Raw genomic sequence first — 23,255 nt, forward strand, 5'->3', positions numbered from 1 at the left:
TTACCTAACCGTGAAACGCTCTCCCGAAAGGTGAGAAAGATGTACTGCTTCTCATTTTACGATTATTACTTCTGTACTGAGTTGTAAAGTTGCTCGAGTTCTGAGCTTTCGAGTAATAAAGCTGACACACACACACACACACACACACACACACACACACACACACACACCACACACACACACACACACACACACACACACACCACACACACACACACACACACACACACACACACACCACACACACACACACACACACACACCACACACACACACACACACACACACACACACCACACACACACACACACACACACACACACACACACACACACACACACACACACACACACACACACACACACACACCCACACGAATAAAGCTCCATTTTGTGATCAATTATGTCTCATCAGAATGATGATGAAGCTTGTCTTGCCTGCGACTGAAACGCACCAAGAAGCGCAAGCCGAGGCTACCGCAACAACCACTTGGACACGCAGAACGGAAGCAACACGTTGTGCGTCGTTTGTGGTGACACGGTGTACAAGAAAATGGCTTTCCCCTACTTTTTCCGTGTGGACGGGATGGGCAAGCGTGGCGCCGTTTATCATGATTAATTACGACAATTTTGGTCATAATTTTCGTACACTCTCTGACCCAGAGCTGCGGTTGTAGGTGCGGCAGCTTCGGCTTCGGCTAACGGCCGGATCATAGGGCCGCGGTTAAGATGATCAGCAAGGGGCACCATTATATTTTTCCTACTTTCCGTTTGAATATTCACTGCCGATCCTGTCGGTGTCGCACCGGCAAAGCAACCCAAACTGCGCTAATTAAGACGCTACCAGCAGAACCAGCTGCTGGTGGCGGATTGTGACCCGTACTGCTAATCCCACGCGGACTCGTTGGGCTTGAAAGGGTTCCGGTAAACGGTATTTATTGTCAACCGGCAGGCAGCTTTCTTTTCGCGTTCAAGCGCTTCCGGCTTTCAAGTATGTGCGAGGAAGGACAGACAGTGGGAGGCCGGTCTTTAATTTGGCAAGCCCGGTGAGAAAGTTTTCACACCAGAGCAGCTTTCGGGAGCGATGGGAGTGGGCTCGGAATGGATGCGTGGGGTCCAATTACTGTCACATCAAGTATATAATTAGTAAGATTGAGGGGTTTTCGCGGGTAAGGGGGCAATGGGTGCGGAAGAATTTTGAAGCCATTATAGAATATGGGTATCCTTGGAATGTTATTTTTTGCTGTTTAATATCCTTTCAAAAGGCTGGGGTGGAGCTTCTGGATGAGAAATGAAGCTATACCGTAATGCTTTTTTCGTCATAATATTAGTTCCATATCGACTTGGAAAAGATGACTCAAAAAGATAATCAAAAAATGGTTAAATGTATACACCGATGACATTTTTATCTTGTCAAGAAAAGATAAACATTATTTAAAAATAAGTTAAACAGTGTAATACAATGATATACACAAAGTTATGATGAATTAAGTACAAAATTTTGGAATGCAATAGTCAATTACCTTAGGGAAAAAACCTGGTTGATGAACGGTTCCACCGACACAGGTTGTAATATCAGTTCTTCAACGCTACACGTAAAACTCTCCATTATTACGCCATGGGAAGGTCAGGCGCTTTTCATCTTATTTCAAAGTAACCTATAATTCGTATCGCATTTCTGATGCGTTGTTTTTCAATTGGACACTATTCCCCACACCCCAAAAAGCAAATCTCTCATCCTTAGCCAAAAGCTTCGTTTTATCACCATGCCCGACCGTAATCCGGCGGCGTGTTTTGATCAACAAATTCACCGCATCGCGGGTCGAGAGCCGCTTTTCTTTTCGGCTTTCAGCGACTTTGGCGTACAAAACCGACCGACCAACAAAGCGATGATTATCTGTGCCGTTTCTATGGTCAATGCAGTTCGCGGGATAAAAGTGAAAAGCAACCGATCCCTCGCCTTCACCGAAACCCGTTGTGCCGTCACTTCACCACTCATCTTTATTCGACTGTTAATGGGAAATTGATGGGCTTCCCGTCCGGAGCCACCGGAGCATGCCGCGCTGTTGTGTTGTGGCCGCCCTTAAAGCAGAAAGCAGCGAGATGCTGGATCCACTGTGGCAGCTAAAACTCTTATCACAATCGCACAAAGCAGGTACCGAACGGCCGGGGAACGCTTTCTTGGTGCTCACTTTTCTTTTGCCGTACCTTTACGGGAAAAGCAACGGGCCCACACAGCCACACAATCCTATTTTCCACATTAAAGTCAACGGGGCTATCTTATTTTTGCGTTCGTCCTGTTGTGAAAGCACCCTTTTGCATTCCCTCCAAAAAAAGGGATAAAAATAAACCAAGACAAATAAAACGCTTTTACTCGAGCAAAGCGTGTGCTCGTACCATTTATCTCGTTGAGAGATAGCAAAGCAGCATCCTTTCTACACGTGCTCTTTCATGGAGAGGAGCACACGAGGGAAGCCGAGGGATGGTGTTTTATCAAACGTATAAAAAGTAAGTCAATTCATGGTTGTTCGACATTATGTTGGCAGCAGCAGTGCGGGGTGTCTTTGGGTCCATTTGGGCCACCTTCTCTGCCCAGCCCAAGCAGCTAGAATGCATCCCTGCTACGAAAGGGGGGGGGGGGGGGGAATTCAATTTGCGCATCAGTTTAGGGCAATTGATTGCTTAGTTGCGGCACCAATTGTGGGCAGCAGGGAGGGAAAGAAAGCGAGAGAAGGAGAGAGAAAATGTGGACGCACCTTTGTGTAACAAGATCGAAACAAGAAAGCTATCTTTGTTGCAACTTTATCCGGTTTAAAGAGCAACACCAGACAGAGCGTTCGGTTGGGATATTTATCGCTCCTGCCGTCATGTTGATAGTGTGCTGTTGATAAACTGTTTCAAAGTACAAACGGGGTTTACGGTTATGTGGGGTCGATGCTGCTAACCAGAATATAACACGTTATTACAGGTTACCTTTATAAATAATGCTACATTCGCTCAATTTTTCCATACCACACTGCCCCATTCAATGTAATTTGATTTGCGTTGGAAGATGCTTGCTGGGGAAAGTGTAGTATCCTTATCGTACCCTTTCTTTCCGGCTCACTGCACCACTCACCTATGATTTGCATGTCCCCGTGTCCATCGCTTTGCTCGGCCATCCCCCGAACGCCCACCGAACCCGTCATCCTCGTGCTCGTCAGCAACAGGTAGCACGACGACGGTACCAGATTCAGCGTCCCAGCGTCTTCTGGTCCTTTGCAAACGTACACCCTCCTTTTGGCTGTCGCTGAAACCTCCCGGGTCGTCCTTTTCGTTGCCCCGGTAACCGCTCTGCCGGTGGGCTTCGGTCGCTCCCTGCTCTTCGGTGCGGCTTTCCAGTTGGGCTCTCTTCGGTTGTTGATCCGGCCGATCCGGTGGTTCCACCTCCTCCGTACGGTTACTCCCGAGCGGGTCCTCGTAGCTGCTACCATTGCCGAATGCGATCGCTGCCAGCGTACTACCGTTGATCTGGGCATCTGCAAAATAGGGGGAGTAGAGATGTAGAGAAAGGGCAACTACACTCGGGGGTTGTGGTGGCATAAATCGATTGAATGAAATAAAATGGACGCCAGCCAGCAGGGAGGTGTACGCTACGGTGCTCGTTCTGGGACTGGCGTTGCGGGGCAGAAGATTAGCTAAACGGAAGTTAATGCCAGAGCATTATTTGCTGTCTGCCAGTGAACGAGCGATTTTGGAGTTTGAAGAGTCTGAGGAGATTTTTTTTACATACAATTTAGGGAGAAAAACTGTGGGCATGAAGCAGATATGACGAGGGAAAGAGGATTCGTGTTTGTGACATTGCTGTTTCTAGGCGGGCAGCTTCCCGGCAGTGAGATCTCGTTCAGCTATCTGATTTGTTAACGTTTCGGACAGAAAAACATAATGCTTGAAGTATTTTCAGATTAGCCAGAGGGAGATAAACCATGCAGAGGAGCTATGAACACTCAAAACATTGTTTTGTAGGTTGATTAAAAATAGGTTACTGTATGAAAGATAATGTTGTTTTCATGAAATAGAAAAAAAGGATAATGTGCATTTAAATATACATTATTTTACATGATACTTTCATGAAGGATATGAATGAAAAATAAATGTATGGTACTATTTGGTATGTTATTCCTGAGAATTTGCAATTCTATCTATGCAGTTCGTCGACATAAAACTAAAATGCAAGCTTAAATTTTGAACAAACTACTGTTGTATTCATTTCATCCTTAGTAAATGCATCGAAGCGGTACCTCATACCCCCTTTCCAAACGGTAACATACTAACAAGCCACTGGAAATGTTATTATAATTAGATTTTACACTGTACATTCCTTTCAGCGAAATTAATTTCATACATCCAATGAATGTACATACGCGACCATGGCGCTGTGAGATACAAATAACACACTCAAATTGATTGCGACCTTCCCCTGTAGTTAGTAGCGCAGTTTGAAGTTGTACGTGTAATTCTCGCATTATGAATGATGTTAATTTTTTATCGCTATACTAACTTCCCACACATGCTCACGGGAGGAGCCAGAAACGAGAACGAACTACATCGCCATATGAGCGTGTGTCATTCATGTGTGTCCGTACGCGGATGGGAACGGTTTGGCCTCAACATGCACACAGACACACACACACACACATACTATTAATCCTTCCCATTAATGTGTCATGCTGTGTTCGCTACGCCACTAAGCTGTCCTGCTGCACGTCCGATCGGGCGCTGTCGTACTTAGCCTGTATGAAACATGCCAGCTCGGTCGAGAGTGGAACCGAGAAAAATGCTTTCCGAAATCCGGATCGAGAACGGTCTGTCAAGGATTTACGCTCCTACACGCTACTCAGCTCCCGCGAAACGGACAAGCACTGGGCGCTTCTTTCGACAAAGTAGGCCCCAGCAAATCCGATCTCACCGCTCGGCTGACGCTCGCTCTGTTTTGCGTGTCGTACTCAACACAGCGCGGGAGCATCTTTCGCTATCAACGTCCTCAGCATGGCCTACATCTTACCTTGACCGATACCACCGGGCACACCATCCAGCGGTGACTCGTAGCAGCTCTCCAGCGACTGCTGCAGGATGAACGTAAACACTAGATGTATTAGCGCTAAGATAAATATTAATCCTAACAGAAGCCACACGATGTGAACCGCATTGCTTTGATTCATGCGAAGAAAATACCGCTGGTACAGCATTTCCACCTACAAAGAGAGTGAGAGAGGGAGGGATAGAGGAAGCGTGGAAGAGAGTAAACAGAAAGCACAGTGGTTAGTGGTGGAATACATCGGGGCGGGAAATCTCATTAGTTGTCGCCATTAGGGCCACATCCACATAGTTCACAGTCGGAGTCGGAGCTGCTCGACACGGAATCAAGCATATTAGTGCCCGGTGGCTGGGACCGACCACCAGCGCACGATGTATTTCTCTCCACTGCCATACTATTCCGCCCCAAACGGTGCCGATTATTACTTGCAAACTTCCTCCGGGGATGGTATCGTGGCTAACAACGTGTGAGTATGTAGTTGTGTGTGTGTTTGTTTGTATCGGGTCTTCTGGTGGCTAACGCCGAGCGGCGGCTTGATTGTGTTGATTATTACAAGCTCTTTGCTTCAATCACTTAGGAAAGTGATTGAACATTGATTGCATCATCACCGGGTCCGGCGAGACCTGGTTACTTTTGTGGGAGCAGTTTAATTCCCCAGGAACATGTGTGAGTGTGTGTGTGTGTGATTGAAATGTGATTGAAGACAGCCGCCTGGGACAAACAACAAGTGTAGAGGTATTGCTTTCCTGCAACTCGAGTATCCGATGGAAGTGGGATAACACATTTTAAAGCTCTAATCGTTTATGAAGAAGCAAGGGTTTTTAAGACTACTGTTTCGCATCCTAAAGCAAAGTGCTTCAATTTAAATACCTTTTATACTTAATTTACCTTTTATACTGAGCATTACGCTACCCCGTACTGGGATACACACCAATGCTGTATGATTCTTTCGTGCTAAACTTTCAACCCCATACACTTTGAAACTCAATTAAAGACTGAATGCTGCTTCTTTCGAAATGGCTTTTAAATGCGCAAATATGCTCGACCATTATCTGTGAGCAATCATGAAACATGACTCAACTTCTCCGTTGTCAGCAGGAAAAGTTACAAAATTCCTAGAATCACCAGCGCCCCCCCCCCCCCTTATTGCTGCCATAAAGACGTTATTCGCAAGCGAACAAAACAGAAACACGAAACAATTGAAGCTCTTAAAGCTTCGTCGAAATGATTCGTTATGACGTCATTACGTTGCGGCCGGTAAACGTAGCGAAACGCAAGGAGATAATCATTCCCATCGAAGGCAGTGATTAATACACTCCCTCGTACTAGCAAGTGCCCGCAAGCTGCAGGGGAAATTCAGTTTCGGATGTGTTCGGAATTGTGGTGCCCACCGGCTTTGGGTAGTAATGGTAACATTCCAAGCGCGATTCGACCGTAACCAGGGAAAGTCCTTACCGTCGTTATTGTTGCAGCAAGTCATAAACCAATCTCGTTGCTTAATCAAGGTTTGATTTCATTTTCACTTCTAAAAGCAACAAATCGGGCCCACGCTGTGAGCAGCACAATGCTAATTAGTTCTATTACGGCAGGCATATTGTAGGCATTCGGTGGCTGCCCACGTTGTATTGTGCTTCTGTTCGTATGATATGATGCGGCCCTTTGCTGAATTTGAATTTGTGAGCTGATAATCGCGAGTTGTTATTGGCATTCATTTGTCAGCTCAACAGTGGCTTAACGTCACTGGCATCATGAAGTGAATTCGATTCGTCTCTCGAATGTTTTGTTGTTGTTTCGATTGATGAAGCTTCCGAGGATTTAACGAGTGGAGAAAGTGAATGAAAGAGCAGGAACGCTGTGTGACATAATTGGATTGCATTAAGTTCCACCTTCCTCCTGCGTTCGATTGAAATGATTGGGGAAGGGCGATAAATGTCAGGCACAAAATTTGATCTTTTACAGGGTTTCCCACGATTTATTGGTCAGTTCCCATGATTTTTTGGTGCGTTCCCACGATTTTTTGGTCGTATCCCATAGATTTTTGGTTCGTTCCCATAATTTATTGGTATTTTCCGATTGGATATCAATACAATTGGACCAAAAAATTCTGCGAAACGACCGAAAAATCGTGGGAACGCACCAACAAAATATGGGAACCCACCAAAAATTGATGGGAACCGACCAATAAATCGTGGGAAACCCTGTATCGCACGAAGTGGTTTAGGCAAGTAAATGTGTTTTTCAAGTTGCTTTATTGTCAGTTGATGGTTCAACTCAAATCCAGTAAAATACATTGAGAAGTTGTTTAAATTGTGATTGTTCACAGATGCATTGTTTCTCAAGCATAGTGACCGTTAGTTATAAATAACTGTTACACAATTATTTTTTTAAATTAATTGTTCGGAAACGATAAATTATTTCAAAAATATTTATGAAACTGTTTTTGTTTTCAACATAAAAAATTTCAATTGTTTTAATCATCTCTATTTGGATATTTGCACATGGTCTATGCAATAATTGCAAAGACTAAGAAAATACTCACTAAACTTTTTAAACTACAGAAATTAAAGTCCCGGTAAAAAATAATAACGAAAAAAGTTCACATTATAATGAAAGCATAAAAAGCTTGTAAAGACGCAACTAAAACAGTAAGATTTTCAATTTCCTCCATCAGGAGCATAACAAAGGTACACGATTTACCCACAAGTACCGGTAAAACATTTCACCGCGAGTAAATTTACCTTTCGGGACACAAACCGAGCAAGCAGAAGCTTGTAGCTTTCTTTGCAAACTCCTTCACGACCCGCTCGACGCTGTGTTAATCCATCCCGTAGCAGCTTAAACCTCAATGGCGAAACACTTCATCGTGCCCGGGGCGAAACTTTACTTTGGCTAAGTTTTCCCACCAACACGAAACAGTTTCGCCACCGTGATTGGTTGCGTCCATTTTGCGTTTCACTTTTTTGACGTGTTTATCTTTGCAAGAGTGTATGATGGCAGCTTAAAAGAGTTTGGATTTAACTCACAGTATACATTTTAGAAACATAAATTACCAACAAATCACTCCCACTGTTTGCTGACAACTTAGCGATGCTGCTCACGTACAGCTGAAGCAAATCAATGGACGCGACGAAGAAAACAATGCAACGGTACACGCATTAATAGGGAAATTTGTTTCATTATTCAACTGGGCGGGAAAGTTAGGCGAAAAGTTAGGTTGTACGAGAAAAAAAAAACATTTTTACAAGCCTTTCAGAAAACCCGGCCCTTTTGGCGTTGTATTCAACTGTACCCTTGACCCGTGCGCCTTTTGTTTTTCGGATGTTAATTTTTGCTGCAATAAAAGCGTCCAAAAGGCCAGCCAATCAAAGTGCTCAAACCCAAAGAAAAAAAAAATCCTTTCGCTCCATCTGAATCCTGTGCCTACATCCGTAACGGGGGGTTGCATTAAAAATGGATGAAAACCCTCAACCACACAGTGGGGCTGACATTTCTGCCAAGGGTACTACGGTCCAAACAACCGGTCCATTTGATGAAATATTATAAACTACATCGCCCGGGAGTGCGATGAAAAAATGAAACGGGTCGTTCAGAAAACAAAGAAAAGAATAATGTTTTCATTTCATCCGGATAACTATCCCTCTCCCTATCAACTCAGCCTTCCCCGGCGCCATTTCAACCATTCGCAGTGGAATGCATGTGAGCACAACATAAAATGCTTCCATCGCATTTTTGTATGCTTGCTGTTTCCGCTTTCTAGAACGCAGGAGCAGAGAAGCGAACGTTATCAGAGATATTTTAATATGGCTCGCAATGGTGGAATGTGCCTATGTTTGAATACATGTGTGTGTGTGCCACCCTTCCGGGACCTGTTGCTCTGTTTTGCGGCGGAAACTTTTGACTGATAGAAACTGTTCTGCTACCAAAAATTGGGTCACCGGCCTCGGCCGCTGTACTTCCCGTTAAATCACCCTTCTGGGAATCGGTTCTGCCCGGGCCAGTACGAAGGAGCCAACCCATTGTCAATAATTTATCATAACGAAGCAGTGATTTTGAGTGATCCTGGCGGCTTGGTCTGCAATCAGCCAGCAGGGCCAGGTACAGGACGGTTTGCCTAGCATAACTTTGAAGGCATGCGCACATTTTTCGAAGCAGCACGGTTCGAACCGTTGCGGGTAAGGGTACGGAGCATGAGAATGGAATTTGCATTGGTCCCGCGTGGACGGTTGAAATGTCAATTATGAAGCTTGTACATGATGGAAGAAGTTACAAGCACAGAGATAAAACGATTGATGTGAGTGATAAGTAAAGTAAAATGAAGCAAAAAAAAGGGTTTATTTTTTCCATCTAGGACATTTTCACAAAAAGTTTTTTGAGTGTTCCTGTGTTCTGGAAGTTATTTGCTTTTATTCCAAAAAGCAGTACCATGAATCCTGAATAACAACGCGATGAATATTATTTTGGCACGTATTATTCATCCCAAGGAAACGGTAAACATGTAAACTAAGTCTAGTTCTGGTGCAATTCTCTCGTCGCAGCGTTGGTCGCGGGTTCAAAGGTCACGTGCAACTGGCACTCACTATTCCCCAAGCAGCAGCAATTTCAATTGCGGAAACACCGTTTTGCATAGGGAATTGAATCGTGCAGCTGTGCTCGCTCAAAAGCTTACCGGTTACGTTAATGAACCGGTTGAAGGAGATGAAGATGATGATGATTCTATTGCCAACGGAACGGAACGTGCGTTTCGATGAGTGTCATTACACCGGCGCATTCATATTGCCCTAGCAAATGCAAACCTTTCACCCACTACCAATGGAAGCTTCGTCGTTGCACTATACTGATTAAAGTAATACAGTGGTAATTAGTTTTCACCTATTGCGTAGTCAGGAAACTTCACTTGTGACAATGGAGATGCTTTGTTAGTTATCGAGAGCGTAATAAACAAGCGTATGAACGCTGAGGAAGTAAGTGAGTGGTATCAGAGAGGTTTTTAGAACGGAAAAGCTATGATAATTGTATTGGTAGCGTAGTAAGCTACCTTTTTCTAAACCAAATTCATGAAAATAAAATAATATGTTATTGTTCCTTGTCTTATTGTTTAAGTAGTGTGGACGTGGAATCAATGAATTTCATTATTGATTGGATTTTCCGCACTTTCTACCTAAAAAAACCAAATAAAACATGTAAGCCACCTCAACAATAACTTTCCTTGCGCTAGCATTGCTTATTACGTGATCCACTCAAACACAGCACAGCTCCGCTTACGTGCGAGAAAGAGCGTCAACACTAGACAAGTACGGCAATCGGCTGTAAACACTGTCAAGAACACGATACAAATACACCCAATTTTACGATGTGACAAAGAGGATAACGACAGCGTACAACGCCTGCAACAGTGGAATTCTTCCACGAAACACCGATCCCGAAAGCTAGACGACGGCAACATCAACAAAAAAAAACACACACACACACACACACACAAACATTAAGATGTAGAACGGACCGTGCCGAACGGCAGATTGTTAGGGCTACGGGCACGCCACGGCGCACTCTTTCCCCAGGTTCCGGTTCGTAGATTTGGGCCGATTTTCCCAGCAATCACTTGGGCGCAAAAATAACGAGCATCAATTTACTTTCCCGCCCTGCGAGCCGAGCAGTGAGGGTAGCCTTTCTTTTTTGCTGTTGCTACTTCTTCCTTGCATCGCCATTTCCTTACATCGCATGAGGCAAGGGTCTGTGTCGCTAGTGCATGACAGAAATTCTGCACCCAAGGGACATTTGGGACACGGTTACGCAAACTTACCAACACGCTGGTAAGGTTTACCCGGACACCGTAAAGCAGAGCAGCAACAACAGTGGGATACCCCATCGGTATGTTGCCGGCTGCGGAAATGCTAAGGCGCCCGATCCTGGTGCGTAAGAATTCGCAACCTTAAAAAATAGGGACGCGTTAAAGAGCGGGGTCTGCTTTGGCCGGAAAAAAGCCATCCGTTGTCGTGACCGGCTCCTGTTGCGTTCTTTGGCGCTTCATATTTTTTCATTTCGTTAGATGCGAAGTGAGACCTTTTTTTTGCTAGCTATTATCGTTGTTTTTCCTTTTCCCTTCCTTTCTAAGCCTCGTTTAACTGCTTTGTGGTGGAGCGGTGGGACTGGTTTTTTTTCCTTTACGTCGTGCGGTTTAAGCTGATACCATCCAATTTACATCTTATGGCGAGAGAAAAACGAGACATCGGGGAAAAATAAACATGTAAAAAAATATCGTCTTTGAAATACCATTTCAGTTCGAGTGAAGGTACGTTGTACTGGAATCATGCATTGTTTACATTTTATTTACATTTATATAATTATTTTTGAAGACTTTACTTGCAACTTTTTCATGTTTTTCGGGAAACGCTTTCTATTCCGCGCGTTTGCCGCAATTAACTTAAAAGCAATTGGCAGTGCTTGTTCCGAATGCATCACTGGCCAGCTGCAACCCCTAGTCGCTACATTAAACCGGACAGCATCTTATTATTCAATGTCCGTTTCGTACCGTGCGTCCAGCTCACGCAAGGCACTGGCGTGCGGCACGGGCATATAAATCACGGACCTCACGTGGGAGCGCTCGTTCCCGGCCACGAAAGACACGACACGATCGAGCAATGGGCAGTGGTGGTCATTGTAGCAAAACGCCCGGCAGAACACGATCTTAGCAATGGGTGTAATAAATTGCCAAATCCATTCGGCAATCGGTTTAACCGGGTGCCGTGCCGGGGCCACAGCACGGAGAACCCGAGGTCGAAGGGTAATGAATTATTTAGAAGCTAAATCGAACCATAACTCATCACACAGCTGGGCACAAAATCACGGCACGCGGTGATGGAGACGCCTGGTGGTAGCATGATTTGGCACTGTTCTAGCACCGGCTATTAATGATGACACTGTATCGTTGAATGTGCCATTTACTGCCAGCCTGGTTTACCGTGGGAAGCAACAATATTCAAACGATAAGCTGAAAGTTTGCTCGGCGCAACTAAATAAGCTCCAGCAGCAAGGTGGTTTGCCAGTAAACTAGCAAATAGTAGTAAAACGGACAAACTAACCAAGCTGCTGCAGAACTTTTCCCCAACTCAATTCACGCGCGCATTGACGATGAATGCAATTAGCAGCTACAGAGACACAGTTCCCTTTAATGGCAGCCCTTCGCACCTCGTTACTGGATGGTGGGATGCGCCATTTTGCGTCCAAAGCACCTGGACTTGACGAAGGGGTGACGGGTGAAAGTGTGGCGCTACTAATGGGTAAGTATATTAAAAACTTTTGCACAAGTTGCACCGCCCATCGCCGGACTTGCGCAGGGGGAATGGAAGTACTTTTAAAGCTAGTATGAAAATGGAGGAAATAAAAGAACGGGACGACGTTGAACGGTAAGTGTAGTGGTGAGTGTAAAGTAAAAAAAAATCTTACAAAATCAGTTTTTACTGGAAAACATGTTTGCTGATTTATAATGTAGCATGAGTTTTTGAATGAAACAGAGCTTGTTTTTCCGCAGGAAGTTATGCATGGTTTTAAATTTATTTTGCAATGTGTGATGAATGCTTCAATAAGCATAGAAAACCAATCAAACATTCAGGTATCATTAGTTATACAATGAAATAACAAATATGAAACTGGGCTATCAGGCCAGCTTCAACCAGGCTACGCATTTAACTTGCATGTGTGCTCTAGCGGACAAAGAAAAGTAACGAAAAAACGATAAACTTTTGCGTACATGATGAACATACTCTGACGCTGAAAAAAAAACACCTCCACACATCTGAAGCCGTAAAGTTATGGGAAAGTTTGTATTTTTTTTTTTTTTGCTCATCCACTTTCGCTGAAACATTGTGCATCATAGCTGCAGGGCAGTGTGCATACAAGTACGGAATGCATGCACGGCAGCACAATCGTCAGGACGAAGTGCTCTTGTACGCGGTGCAGCATTTCCTCTATGTTTTGCGTACCGAGTGCGAATAAAATCTCAACACAAAACCCCACTCGTAAGCCCACTGCAGGCTCCTGGGTCGGTATGTGCGCAGTCGAGTGTTATTGCCCCGGAAGAAAAACTATCTCTTCTGAAAGCCATGACCATCATACCCCCCCCCCCCCTCTCCCCCTCGGGGAGGATGCATGTACGCAGAAAACGTACGCTTGTTGGATGTGTTTCATTCTTTCTCGTTTGCAGCACGTATCAAGAACGCAAATCACTAACGTCATAAATACTCACAACATACTTCTTGTGTCTTTCAGTCGTACACACAGATGTACCGTTAGTGTGTATGTGTGTGTGTGTGTCTATGGTAGTTGGTAATTTTCCCTAGAGGCAAAACATAAAACCTTACACGTCTGCGTTTCGAAACAGCTCGGAAAGGTGCAATGATACTGATGTTGTAGCTGATTGCTCACATATGGATTGAAAGCATTGCTCTTTCTGTTGGCCGTGGCTATCAAGACCAGTTGAAAAGCAAGACTGGGGGATCATTTTCACTTGCATAAAACACTCCGAACGACCCGCTGGGAATCATCTCGCTCCTGTTGAGCAGCGGTGCTAAACAAGCTGTCAAATGTCCAAATGGTATGAAAACAAAAGCGTAGCCACTTTCATCTGCCATTTAGCAAGCATTGCATCTGTGCAGATCTGTGTGAGTGTGCCTTGGATAGGGAATAATTATCATCATGAAAAGCTTCTTATGTGGTCGAATGTGAATTTGCATTTCAATGTTCGAGAGCTACATCGAGCTTTATATCTGAAGCAATGAAAGCTGAGTATTGAACTCAATGCGCTATGGAGGGATTTGGAAAATGAAATCAAGTTCAAATGACGGATCAGTTATTAAGATTGATAGCCGAATTGTGGAGCAATGTAAGCAATGTAAGCAGTGAACAGTACACTGATCGAGCGAGATGAAGCATCCCTGTAATCAGGATGATTGATTTTCCTGAGCAAACATTAGCCCACATTTGGGATGGTGGAAAGCCTGAAAGTAGTCACCATCATAATGTATTGCATGTTTGTTTTATTTTACATTTCTATTTTCATTAATTATTATCGTTTGATTACGAAATTTTACAGCATCACGCTTTGCAATGTTTGCAATAACCAATTTCGCTTGCTTACGGAGGCCATGGTTATAATTAAAGCAAATTAATTTTAATCATAGCTTAAAGTTCACGTTTTAAAGCCCACATACAACCCACATATTACCGTCTACCGAAGGATAAGAGCTGAACAATTTAAAACAGTTTACTTGTTTCGTAATTGAAATTCCACTTTATTTGCCGTACATTTCGCATAATAAAGTCCCCCATGCTAGATTTGTTTTTGTTCAACACGCACGAATGGGCCTAATAGCAGGTGTATCAATCTTTCCAGTTCGGTTACGTCAACAAAATTCCAGCACAAAATCGAAAAATGGAAATGTACACCCTTCAAATGCTAATTACCATTACTTCAAACTGGTTTACCCTAAGGCTACCGAAGCAAATCGCTCCATTGACGTATCATGTGCTTAAAGCTCAGATACTTTCTACTGATTAACCAAAACCTTAATATCTTCGCTCTATCAAGCTATTAAAGACTATTCGGCAAAAGGTATGGTAAATGGAATCGAGAAGGTTTCCACTATCCAACGAAATCCCAAAAGTGCGTAGCCCAGCATCGATTGAAGCGTAGTGATTAGATATTTCCAGCAGCTGTAAGCTTTCCTTTCCTACATTCTGTCAGCAGTGGCTGTGTGGCAGTGAGAAGGTGAGCAGCACACAAGGAGAAATAAAGTTTGCCTTCATGTGAAGCAGCATTGAAGCCTCGTTCGCTGGCTTGAGGACAAAGATTTCAAAAATTCACACAAGCAGAATGTCATCTTCCATTGTCCTGCCAGGCGACGGTTGTGCCCATCACCGTCAACCCAATGCTCACCCCAGCACAGCTCTTCCCTTTAGTGCTGTGGTAATGTAGTAATGCAATAGAGAGAAAAAAATGCCCACCGACCAGGCTGTTACAGAAGGGGTGCTCAAAGGCGCTGGCAAAATGGATGTGTATATGTGTTGGCGTTTTCTTCCAACCGTAATGGGCGAAAAAAGGATCGGCGGTCTTGTGTCGAGTGTCTTGACGATTGTGGATCGTACCGAAGGCAGCGCCTCGGCGCACTGTGCATTGTGCCGGAATTGGTTTCCTTTTTGCTGGTCCGCTCGTTTAGCCGTAATGTAAAGCGAAGGGTTTCGTCGCTGCTATTTGTGCAAATTTTATGTGGGAAAGATGGAATCCTTTTTTCCTTCCACCTACCGGACAAAGCTGCTCCCGGGAGAAGAAAGCAAGCGAGCATGAGTTGGCTTCAGCCACTGTTTACCCCAGCGACAGTCGTGTTGAGTCCAGAACCTCTCGCACCGACGCTAGAGCGTGCAGAGTGGCAGCACCAAAACGGAGTATTTCATTTGGAATGCATTCCTCGCCGCTTGTGTGCTTGTGGCCCCCTCGAACAGGGGACTGTCAGATGCAAAAGCTCATGTACCTCCGGTAGCGAGTGCTTCCGGTGCGAGTGCACCGGGTGCCTGCCGGAAGCGTTGCTACCCTGTGCTTTGTATTTCACTCGCCTGTGCACTGCAGCCAGTGGATCGTTCCATTGACTTATTTCCACCATATAAATCTCATCCCGTTCCGGTGGTAGTGCGACGGCAGGAAACAGGATTGGTAAATTAAAGTGGAAAACATTGCGATAGTTTTTTTTACCATCACCACCACCACCATTACCAATCGCCGGCAACTGAGCGTCGTGCTCAGATGGTATCGGGAGCCCGGTTGCTCCAACAAAGCGATACAAATATCGCAGGTGCAAAAGTGACTACACTTCAATTCGATGAACAGCGCCAGACAAGGTTTGTTATTTATTTTCCATTCCCGCTGCCCGTTTTATTTGCACACCAAACTCGTCGCTGCTGTGTCTGCCTTTGTCTGGTGTGCCACCGGTCTCCGGTTGGAACAGTTTGCGAAGGTGAACAAAATATCCAAAACCAAACAAAAACCATTCAAACGACTTCCCCAGTGCGAATGGATAAACACGAATGCGGGCACAAACGTAGGGCGTAAATCAAAATGCAATCGCCGGCAGCCTTTGATCATGCAAGGAGTGAGAGGTCATGCTGTTGCATTGAGTGCATTGAAAATCTTCCGCTGCACTGAAGTCTTTATGGCTGCGTTATGCCGTTTTCAATTATGTTGATCGTATTTTGCGTTTTCGTTTTTGAGAGAAGCTTTGCATAGTTTTGTAAGCATTAAGCGATCGTAAAACAAAAATAAGTGTCGCAAAAGGGGACACCCATTTCTATACACTTTCTTTGCTTACCTCGATGGAAAAACTTTTTCCCTCCGGTTCTGGCGGGACGTTTCTTCGGCCCGGCAGTGTACAAAATGGAATTAAAATACGAAATCGGGGGATGCAAAACTTGTACACGACCGTGCCGGTACGCGCGGCTACTGGGTAAAAGTGTCACGGACTCAGTTCCAAACCCCGACATTTCCCCCGTGCCTGTAAATAAAATGTAATTTCACCTTCTTGGGTGGCCGGAGGAAAAAGCCGGTGCAAACGGAAAATCTTATCGCATTATCCTCGCGCCGCACACAGTACATACAAATGGAGCTGGGTGGATTGTGTGTGTGTGTGTGTGTGTGTGTGTGTGTGTGTGTGTGTGTGTGTGTGTGTGTGTGTGTGTGTGTGTGTAAGGTAAGCTACACCCGGACAGTTCTTCGTGATATTGCAATTTGACTACGGCTAAGCCAGTTCTAGTACGGCGTTCTCGGTACTTTTCCATTCCCTTTCCTCACCCCATCCTTGTACTCCATCTTTTCGATGAGTCTAACTTTGATGAGAAGATTACGTGAGCTGTTATTTAGTTGGCTTGCTCGGGCCGTGCGCTGTGTTGCGCTGTGGCTTCAAGATTCCGGTTTTGCATTTTCCATTCCATTCCGTTCATCTTCTGGTTCTGGCCAGCGCGAACGTAGCTGAATGGTGTGGGCACTTGCGGGAATATAAAACATTGACTCGACTGGAGGACGACACGACGGAACGGGTGTCCGTGTTTACTCGCCCAATGGCCCCGCTTACCTGGACATTTTTAAACTTGTGCGAACAGATGACACCGTTGAACAAACATTTGACCGTGTTCCAGCAGCGGGATGTATCGAACACGCCCTCGGCCGCGTTGTTGATGTTCAGGTTGTTGAGCGGTTCCAGCTCTTCCTGGGCTGCTGAAAAGATAAGACCGGAGGATGTGCAAAATAAACATTAATTATAAATAAACAAAAAAATATACATACACACACAGAGCCACACAAACTGGGGCGTGTTTTATTGCTAGATTAGTTGAATGATTTATTGTTTACCGTGTTTGTACTTTTCAGTAGTTTTTTTTTCTAATTGTGCAGCGCGAATATTCGTCCTTTGGACGTTAGTGCATAAAATGGATTGAATTTGCTCAATTTTATGCAACAGAAATTTAAACGTATTTTTACTTGGCCTTGTTACAGCAATTAGAGATATTCGTATGAGTGAGAGAGTGAGATGGACGCTGCTTATTGATGTATGGATTCAACACAGCACGAAGAGTTTATATGAATCTTTTCTCTACGTCGTCTTCATTTTGTAGCGACTAGCTCCTTAAAGACTCCGATTCACACTGATGCATGGAAAGAATTCCCAAAAGAGTGAGAAGCTATACAATGAGGAGAGTAGGTTAGGTGAATCTGAAAAAAAGTTAGTCACTAGTCGCAGAGGCGTTGAGAGTGATTGGTTTGAGTCCCAAAACAGTTAGTCAATAGTTGTAGTAGAGTGTAAACCACAAAAGAATCGTTGAACAATATCAATTGTACATTATTTGAGACGAGTTCATTACGAAAGCTGTTTTATTGCTTTGTGTCTTTTATTTACGAAATGACTAAACGCTTTAGATTTTGGCGTTTTTGTTTGCTTACTTACATACATTTAGTTACCAACATTTAAAAATTTGCTAATGTTATTCTTCATTTGGAAAACAAAAACCCTGTTAACAATTCAACTACAGAGATCCAGCAGTAAATCTAGGTCAAGGCGTCTTACATTTCAAATCAGAAACGCATTCAACCCCTCAATACTAGGCACTGGCTCTAATGAAGCTCACCGTTCAATTGTTCGGTCCAATTGTGAGATGAGCACACTTAATTGTTGCACAAACGTGTGAGCCCCGAATCATTTAACGTTTGACCTCAGCCCAATTCTTCTCCTTGCCCTCTGCCACGACGTCGCACTTGCACTTCCAATTAGTGTAATTGGCATTTAATTGCCGTGTAAACCGGTGCTACAGACGGTTTTCTTTTCCAATAGACGCAAACTGGTACGCAGCTCGAGTTCCCAGTTTGCCTCGGCAACCGCAGGACAACCGTCTCACTGTGCAAACTATTCGCTATTCCAGTTTGGTTGTGTGGTGCTAGCTAATTACATATCGAGGGCTAAGCAACCAGATGGACACGGAAGGCCCGAGACACCGGATCCGAAGCAGTAATTGAATCACACCGAAGCAAACGGAGAAAGGAATGATGTGAATCTGTGCAACTAGCGAGCGAGGAGGATGTTTTAACTGTCATGAGATTGAATGCACCATCAAATCCTACGATCGTTTTCCATCCGCTGCACTCTGCGGTAAGTGGGAACGCAAATATGCTTAACCAAATAGGCACTCAGCGCTACCAAAATCGCACTACGTGTGAAACTCAGACCGGCTTTTACCGCTGCACACATCAACAGGTGTTTGCGACGCAAAGGGCGCCCAGGAAAATCCCGCGGCACAAGTCGGAAAAGCGTGCTCGTCTGCAGCATCGCTAACAGGCGCTCAAGCGCCGCTTACCGTCGCCTCAACAGTCACTAATCGTGTCCTTGAGCCGTTCAGCATCGATTTTCTCGATTCGCCAGAAGATGGACTGCTTTTTGCATTTGCTCTCTGTAGCGCTTTCGTGAATGTCTGCCACTCGGTTTTGTCAAAGACTCAACCACTCACGTGAAGAACGACTTTACTAGTAGGAAAGAGGCGTTTAGGAGAGGGACTGAATAATAAGAGGGATTTTATTTTACTTTTCTGCTGAGGACACTAGCGAACAAAGGGGCTTTGTTCGGGAGTGTTGTGATTATTTGAAATTTACATTTTCTGTGGCATACTTGTACAAAAAGCAGAGCATGTTCTTGACCGGAAAAGCGTGGATATAGCTCTGCACTAGCTCAGTGCCATGTGTGATGATTTGTAAGTGTTCAACGCTGTAACGACGCCAGTTGGAATCTAACAAAATTTCATAAACAAGGCTGATAAGTAGTTTTAAAACAGTAAATTTTTCAATGTCATCCTCCTGAAAATGGCAAATTAAAGCAACATAATTTCACAGTATGATACCTAATCCTCTGCAGTACTATGTAGTCTCATACAGCCGAATACAACCATACAAAAATCAACGCAGAAGATAATCGGAAGCAATTCTTCTAGCATCATATATTTATGACTATTTCTAGCTCCTATAGCATCTCAGGCTTGTCCGAACGAAAGCCTTCCTACCCAGACTTTCAAACACTACCAAACTGGAGCAACTCAAACTGCCCAAAGGCATCCGGGGAATGTACATAAACATCATATTTCATAACTGCACCGATGCCTTGCTGCCTTCCAATCTCACCGTACGCAATGTGTGGTGCTTAGCTCCAGCTCGATGCAGCATGGACGGCAGGCAGCAGTAGAATGGTCTTAAAGATTTGCCCAACACATTTCAGGTTCGGTTCGGGCCCAACGCTTCACATACGAGCATTCAGCACAACAAAAGCCCAACGGTAGGATGCAGGGCTAATAGCAGGGCCTGGGAAGCGTTAAGCACCGCACGTATATCATACAACGATAATGCGCCCGATGCCGGCGTAACAGGTACATCGCCCTGCCGAGAACCGGCTCCAATGCTCCATTAGGCTTTGGCGCGTGCGGTAATGGATGGATTTTAGAATGCCAGTACCCGCCGGCACCGAACATCTTGGTGGTTCGTAGTCCCGGTGAAACGATTACCGCTCGCCCGAAGCCCTAAGCGATGTTTATCCGATACAATCTCGGGAACCATTTTCCAGCGCAGTGCCTTGCCCTTGCCCTTTTGTTGTGGGAAATGTCTTCCGCTCGCTACGCTTATGGCGGTGTCAAAATAACTTTGGCCACACAAACTCTATTAAGCATTTACTTTCTGGTTCGATGTGGAGAAGGAAAGGGAAAGGGACGCATCTACAGGCATCTTCTGGTGTTCGAGATCGGTTTGAAAATTGATAAAAGAAGTTTACAAACTCAATTATCTTCTTGATCGAGCTACAAGAGAGAAAGAGAGACAGAGGACGAGGGAACCAAAGCTCTTGCATCGCCGCGAAGTGAAGAGTTGAGAGCACACTCCAAGGCCCGCCACAAACAGTGACAAAGAGCTTTCATTATCAGGGGTAACGCTTCAAAAGCAGTGTAGCAGCAACTGGCCATGTGCAGGAATGGAAAGTTTGGACCAAACTTTTCCTGTACCATTGTCGGCGGGAATCTATATTGCGATCGACACAAAGTTTTTGCACTCTTCGCCAAAGTCGTCCCAACTCCGGCGCCCATGTGTCACATCCATGATGGCAGAGCGTGTGTTTGGTAAGTTGTTCGATCATAGGGCAGAATGGCTAGCAATAGTGTGTTTGTTTTTGATGCTGTTCTGTTTCTTTTCCATCGCTGGTGCTTTTTCTTGTATCTTTCCTGCTTTCTTGTTGCCACTTGTCACTCACCGATGTGAAGCGGTCCTTTGAGAATCACACACATCGACGTCTAAAGGTTATTGCAGGACGCGTTGGCGCGTCGCACAGCAAAACAAACATGACGGGGTACACGAGTAACTTTCATCTTCCATTTAGATATGAATCTTCCATCTTTGCTGACCGTTGTTTTCAATTCCTACTCTGTTTTCGATGTTTAGTACAGTAATATGTAATTATTATTGAGCATGAATTATGTCACTTCTCTTCAAAACAAGTCTTGAAAAACAAATAAAGTAAACTATCCCATTAGAGGAGTCTTTCGTTGACCTTTGACCAGCTTCAGACAGTTGCGTTCAGTACACTCAATCGCAACACCATTGGCAAACCGAACCGAATATTGGTATTGGCAATGCGCTTCAGTTCAGCAGAAGCTAACGGCCTCATCGGTGGATGGTGGAGCAACGTAAACAAGGGCAAACATGAGCATGATTACATTTGCTTGTGCTATTTGCCTTGAGCGGACCGATCCGTTCGCTTGTCTGTTTGCGAAATGCGATTCCTTCTGCTGCGTGTAACGAAGAAAACCAGAAAAAGGAACCGCTCATACCCACACACACACACACACACACACTGCCGCAAGCTCGCGAAGTACTCGTGCTTCACTGTACCTACAGCGCACATTACTTCAAAGAAGTTGCCTCCGGGAGGAGATGCTTGCCGCTACCAGAGGGTAAAACGAGCGCACAAAACCATGAACAGTAGTAGCGTTTGAATGCATTCGAAGAAGCGTACGGAATTGGTAATGGTTCGAAATAAACCATCATCCGATTGGGCGTGTGTATGTGTACGTCTGTCGTACGCTGTTATACGCCGTGGAGCTCAAACACAGCATCAAGTCAATACTTTCACCATCCGTCGAGCGAAGCGCATCCCGCGCACGACAATAGCGAAGCGTCCGAGCGAGCGAGCGAGCAAGCAAGCAAGCATGAATTCAATTACGGAAAACTTTCCACCCGGTGAATGGTGCTCGCCCAGTCAGCACGTGTCGCATGACACTATGTTTGCTTGTAACACCGTCATCTAATGACTGTTGGGACAGTTTGGCTACAATTGAAAGCGGCGGAGCTTGTGCAATCTCTTGCCGGTACGGCCGAGGAGCAAACCGACGGGTCGGCAACGTGGTTGTGCTGGATGGCCCAGTATGGCTGTGTGAAAGAGTACAAAAAGAATGGGGTGAAACTGAACCCGCTCTTGTTTCTTCTTTTATTTTGTCCGCTCTGAACCGGTTGGAAATGGGATAGAGGACAATTTAATAATGTATCACGCCGACAATGTCATGCATTGCAAATTGAGCAAACATTTCGTGGTGTCCAATTTGTACGACACGATTGTACAAAACTCCCCCCGAACCCTGAAGATGCATACCGTCTTGGCCCCCGGACAAGGGGCGTGCAAGGTTCTTTTCCGCACCATTGCGTTTCGAGCGGCTGTAAATATTCATACCATGGCAAAGTTCAATAAATGCTGCCCTTTTTTATATATTGCCAGGCCCACGCTGGCCACTATTCACTGTGTGTCTAAACGACGAAACAACCTGCTGACAGGACAGGGTAGCTCGCACAGAGAAAGGGGAGAGATTAAACGCACTTCCGGGCAAGAGCAAATACTCACTTCAAAAGGGTTTCTGCTGATAGCTTTTACACAGGCGCCTGGCTTAGGCGATAAACCGTCGGTTGATGGCAAGCATCCCGGTGTTAACAACCTTTCAGCCGCGCGTGAAGATGACGCCCTTGCAGCTGACTGAGAGCGGAGGGGGAGGTAAGCTGTTACGCAAAAAGCTGCCGAAAATTTCCACAACAAAAGGAAAGCCGCCGTGTTAACCTTCAGCTACTCGACTCGGCCTCGGCTAAATCGCTCGCCCTGCCTGGCGCATGAAAATGTGCCGTTTATGAATACTTTAGTGTGTCTGTGTGATGCCTGCACGTGTGTAGCTTGTAGAGGATAGTTTAATCTCGATTTACATATGTATCGCCTTCCTGTCCCGGCTGGAAGCCGCGTTCAGGTTCAAAGCCAAACTGGTTGGAAAGCTAGCTACAAAAATCAGTTTGCTAATTGCAGTCACCTTGCCGGAGCCTCTGCCAGTGCTACTCACTGACTGACGCAACTTACCCACACACACACATACATATCCTGTACCAGATGGTTTAGTATTAATTAATGTAATATGAATTTTTAATTAATGCCACAGCACGAACCACCTCCCCAATAGCTGGTACCGTGCATGCTAACTAGCTCGGTATCTCCGTGCACTACGTAATGATTTAGGTTGCTGTACGTGTGTTCACTGGAGTAGCATACGTTTGCTTGCTTCACCTTGTACCAAGGGGAAACGGAAAC

General features: G+C 45.0%; 1 protein-coding gene across 8 annotated transcripts in view; it reads right to left on the minus strand.

Annotated features, from left to right (window-relative positions):
• LOC121588516 (adenylate cyclase type 6) overlaps positions 1-23,255 on the minus strand; it is a 79,474-nt gene that overhangs the window by 8,300 nt on the left and 47,919 nt on the right. For 7 of the 8 annotated variants that reach the window (XM_041906556.1, XM_041906555.1, XM_041906558.1 and 4 more), the window contains 3 exons: positions 17,190-17,332; positions 5,044-5,233; positions 3,118-3,517 (listed from right to left, as the gene is read on the minus strand). In XM_041906556.1, coding sequence (XP_041762490.1) covers positions 3,118-3,517; positions 5,044-5,233; positions 17,190-17,332 — 733 coding nt within the window. The remainder of the gene's footprint in view (positions 1-3,117; positions 3,518-5,043; positions 5,234-17,189; positions 17,333-23,255) is intronic. The other variant, XM_041906557.1, reaches the window with a different exon arrangement.

This window comes from Anopheles merus, chromosome 2R (assembly GCF_017562075.2).
Source record: "Anopheles merus strain MAF chromosome 2R, AmerM5.1, whole genome shotgun sequence".
NCBI classification, from domain to species: domain Eukaryota; kingdom Metazoa; phylum Arthropoda; class Insecta; order Diptera; family Culicidae; genus Anopheles; species Anopheles merus.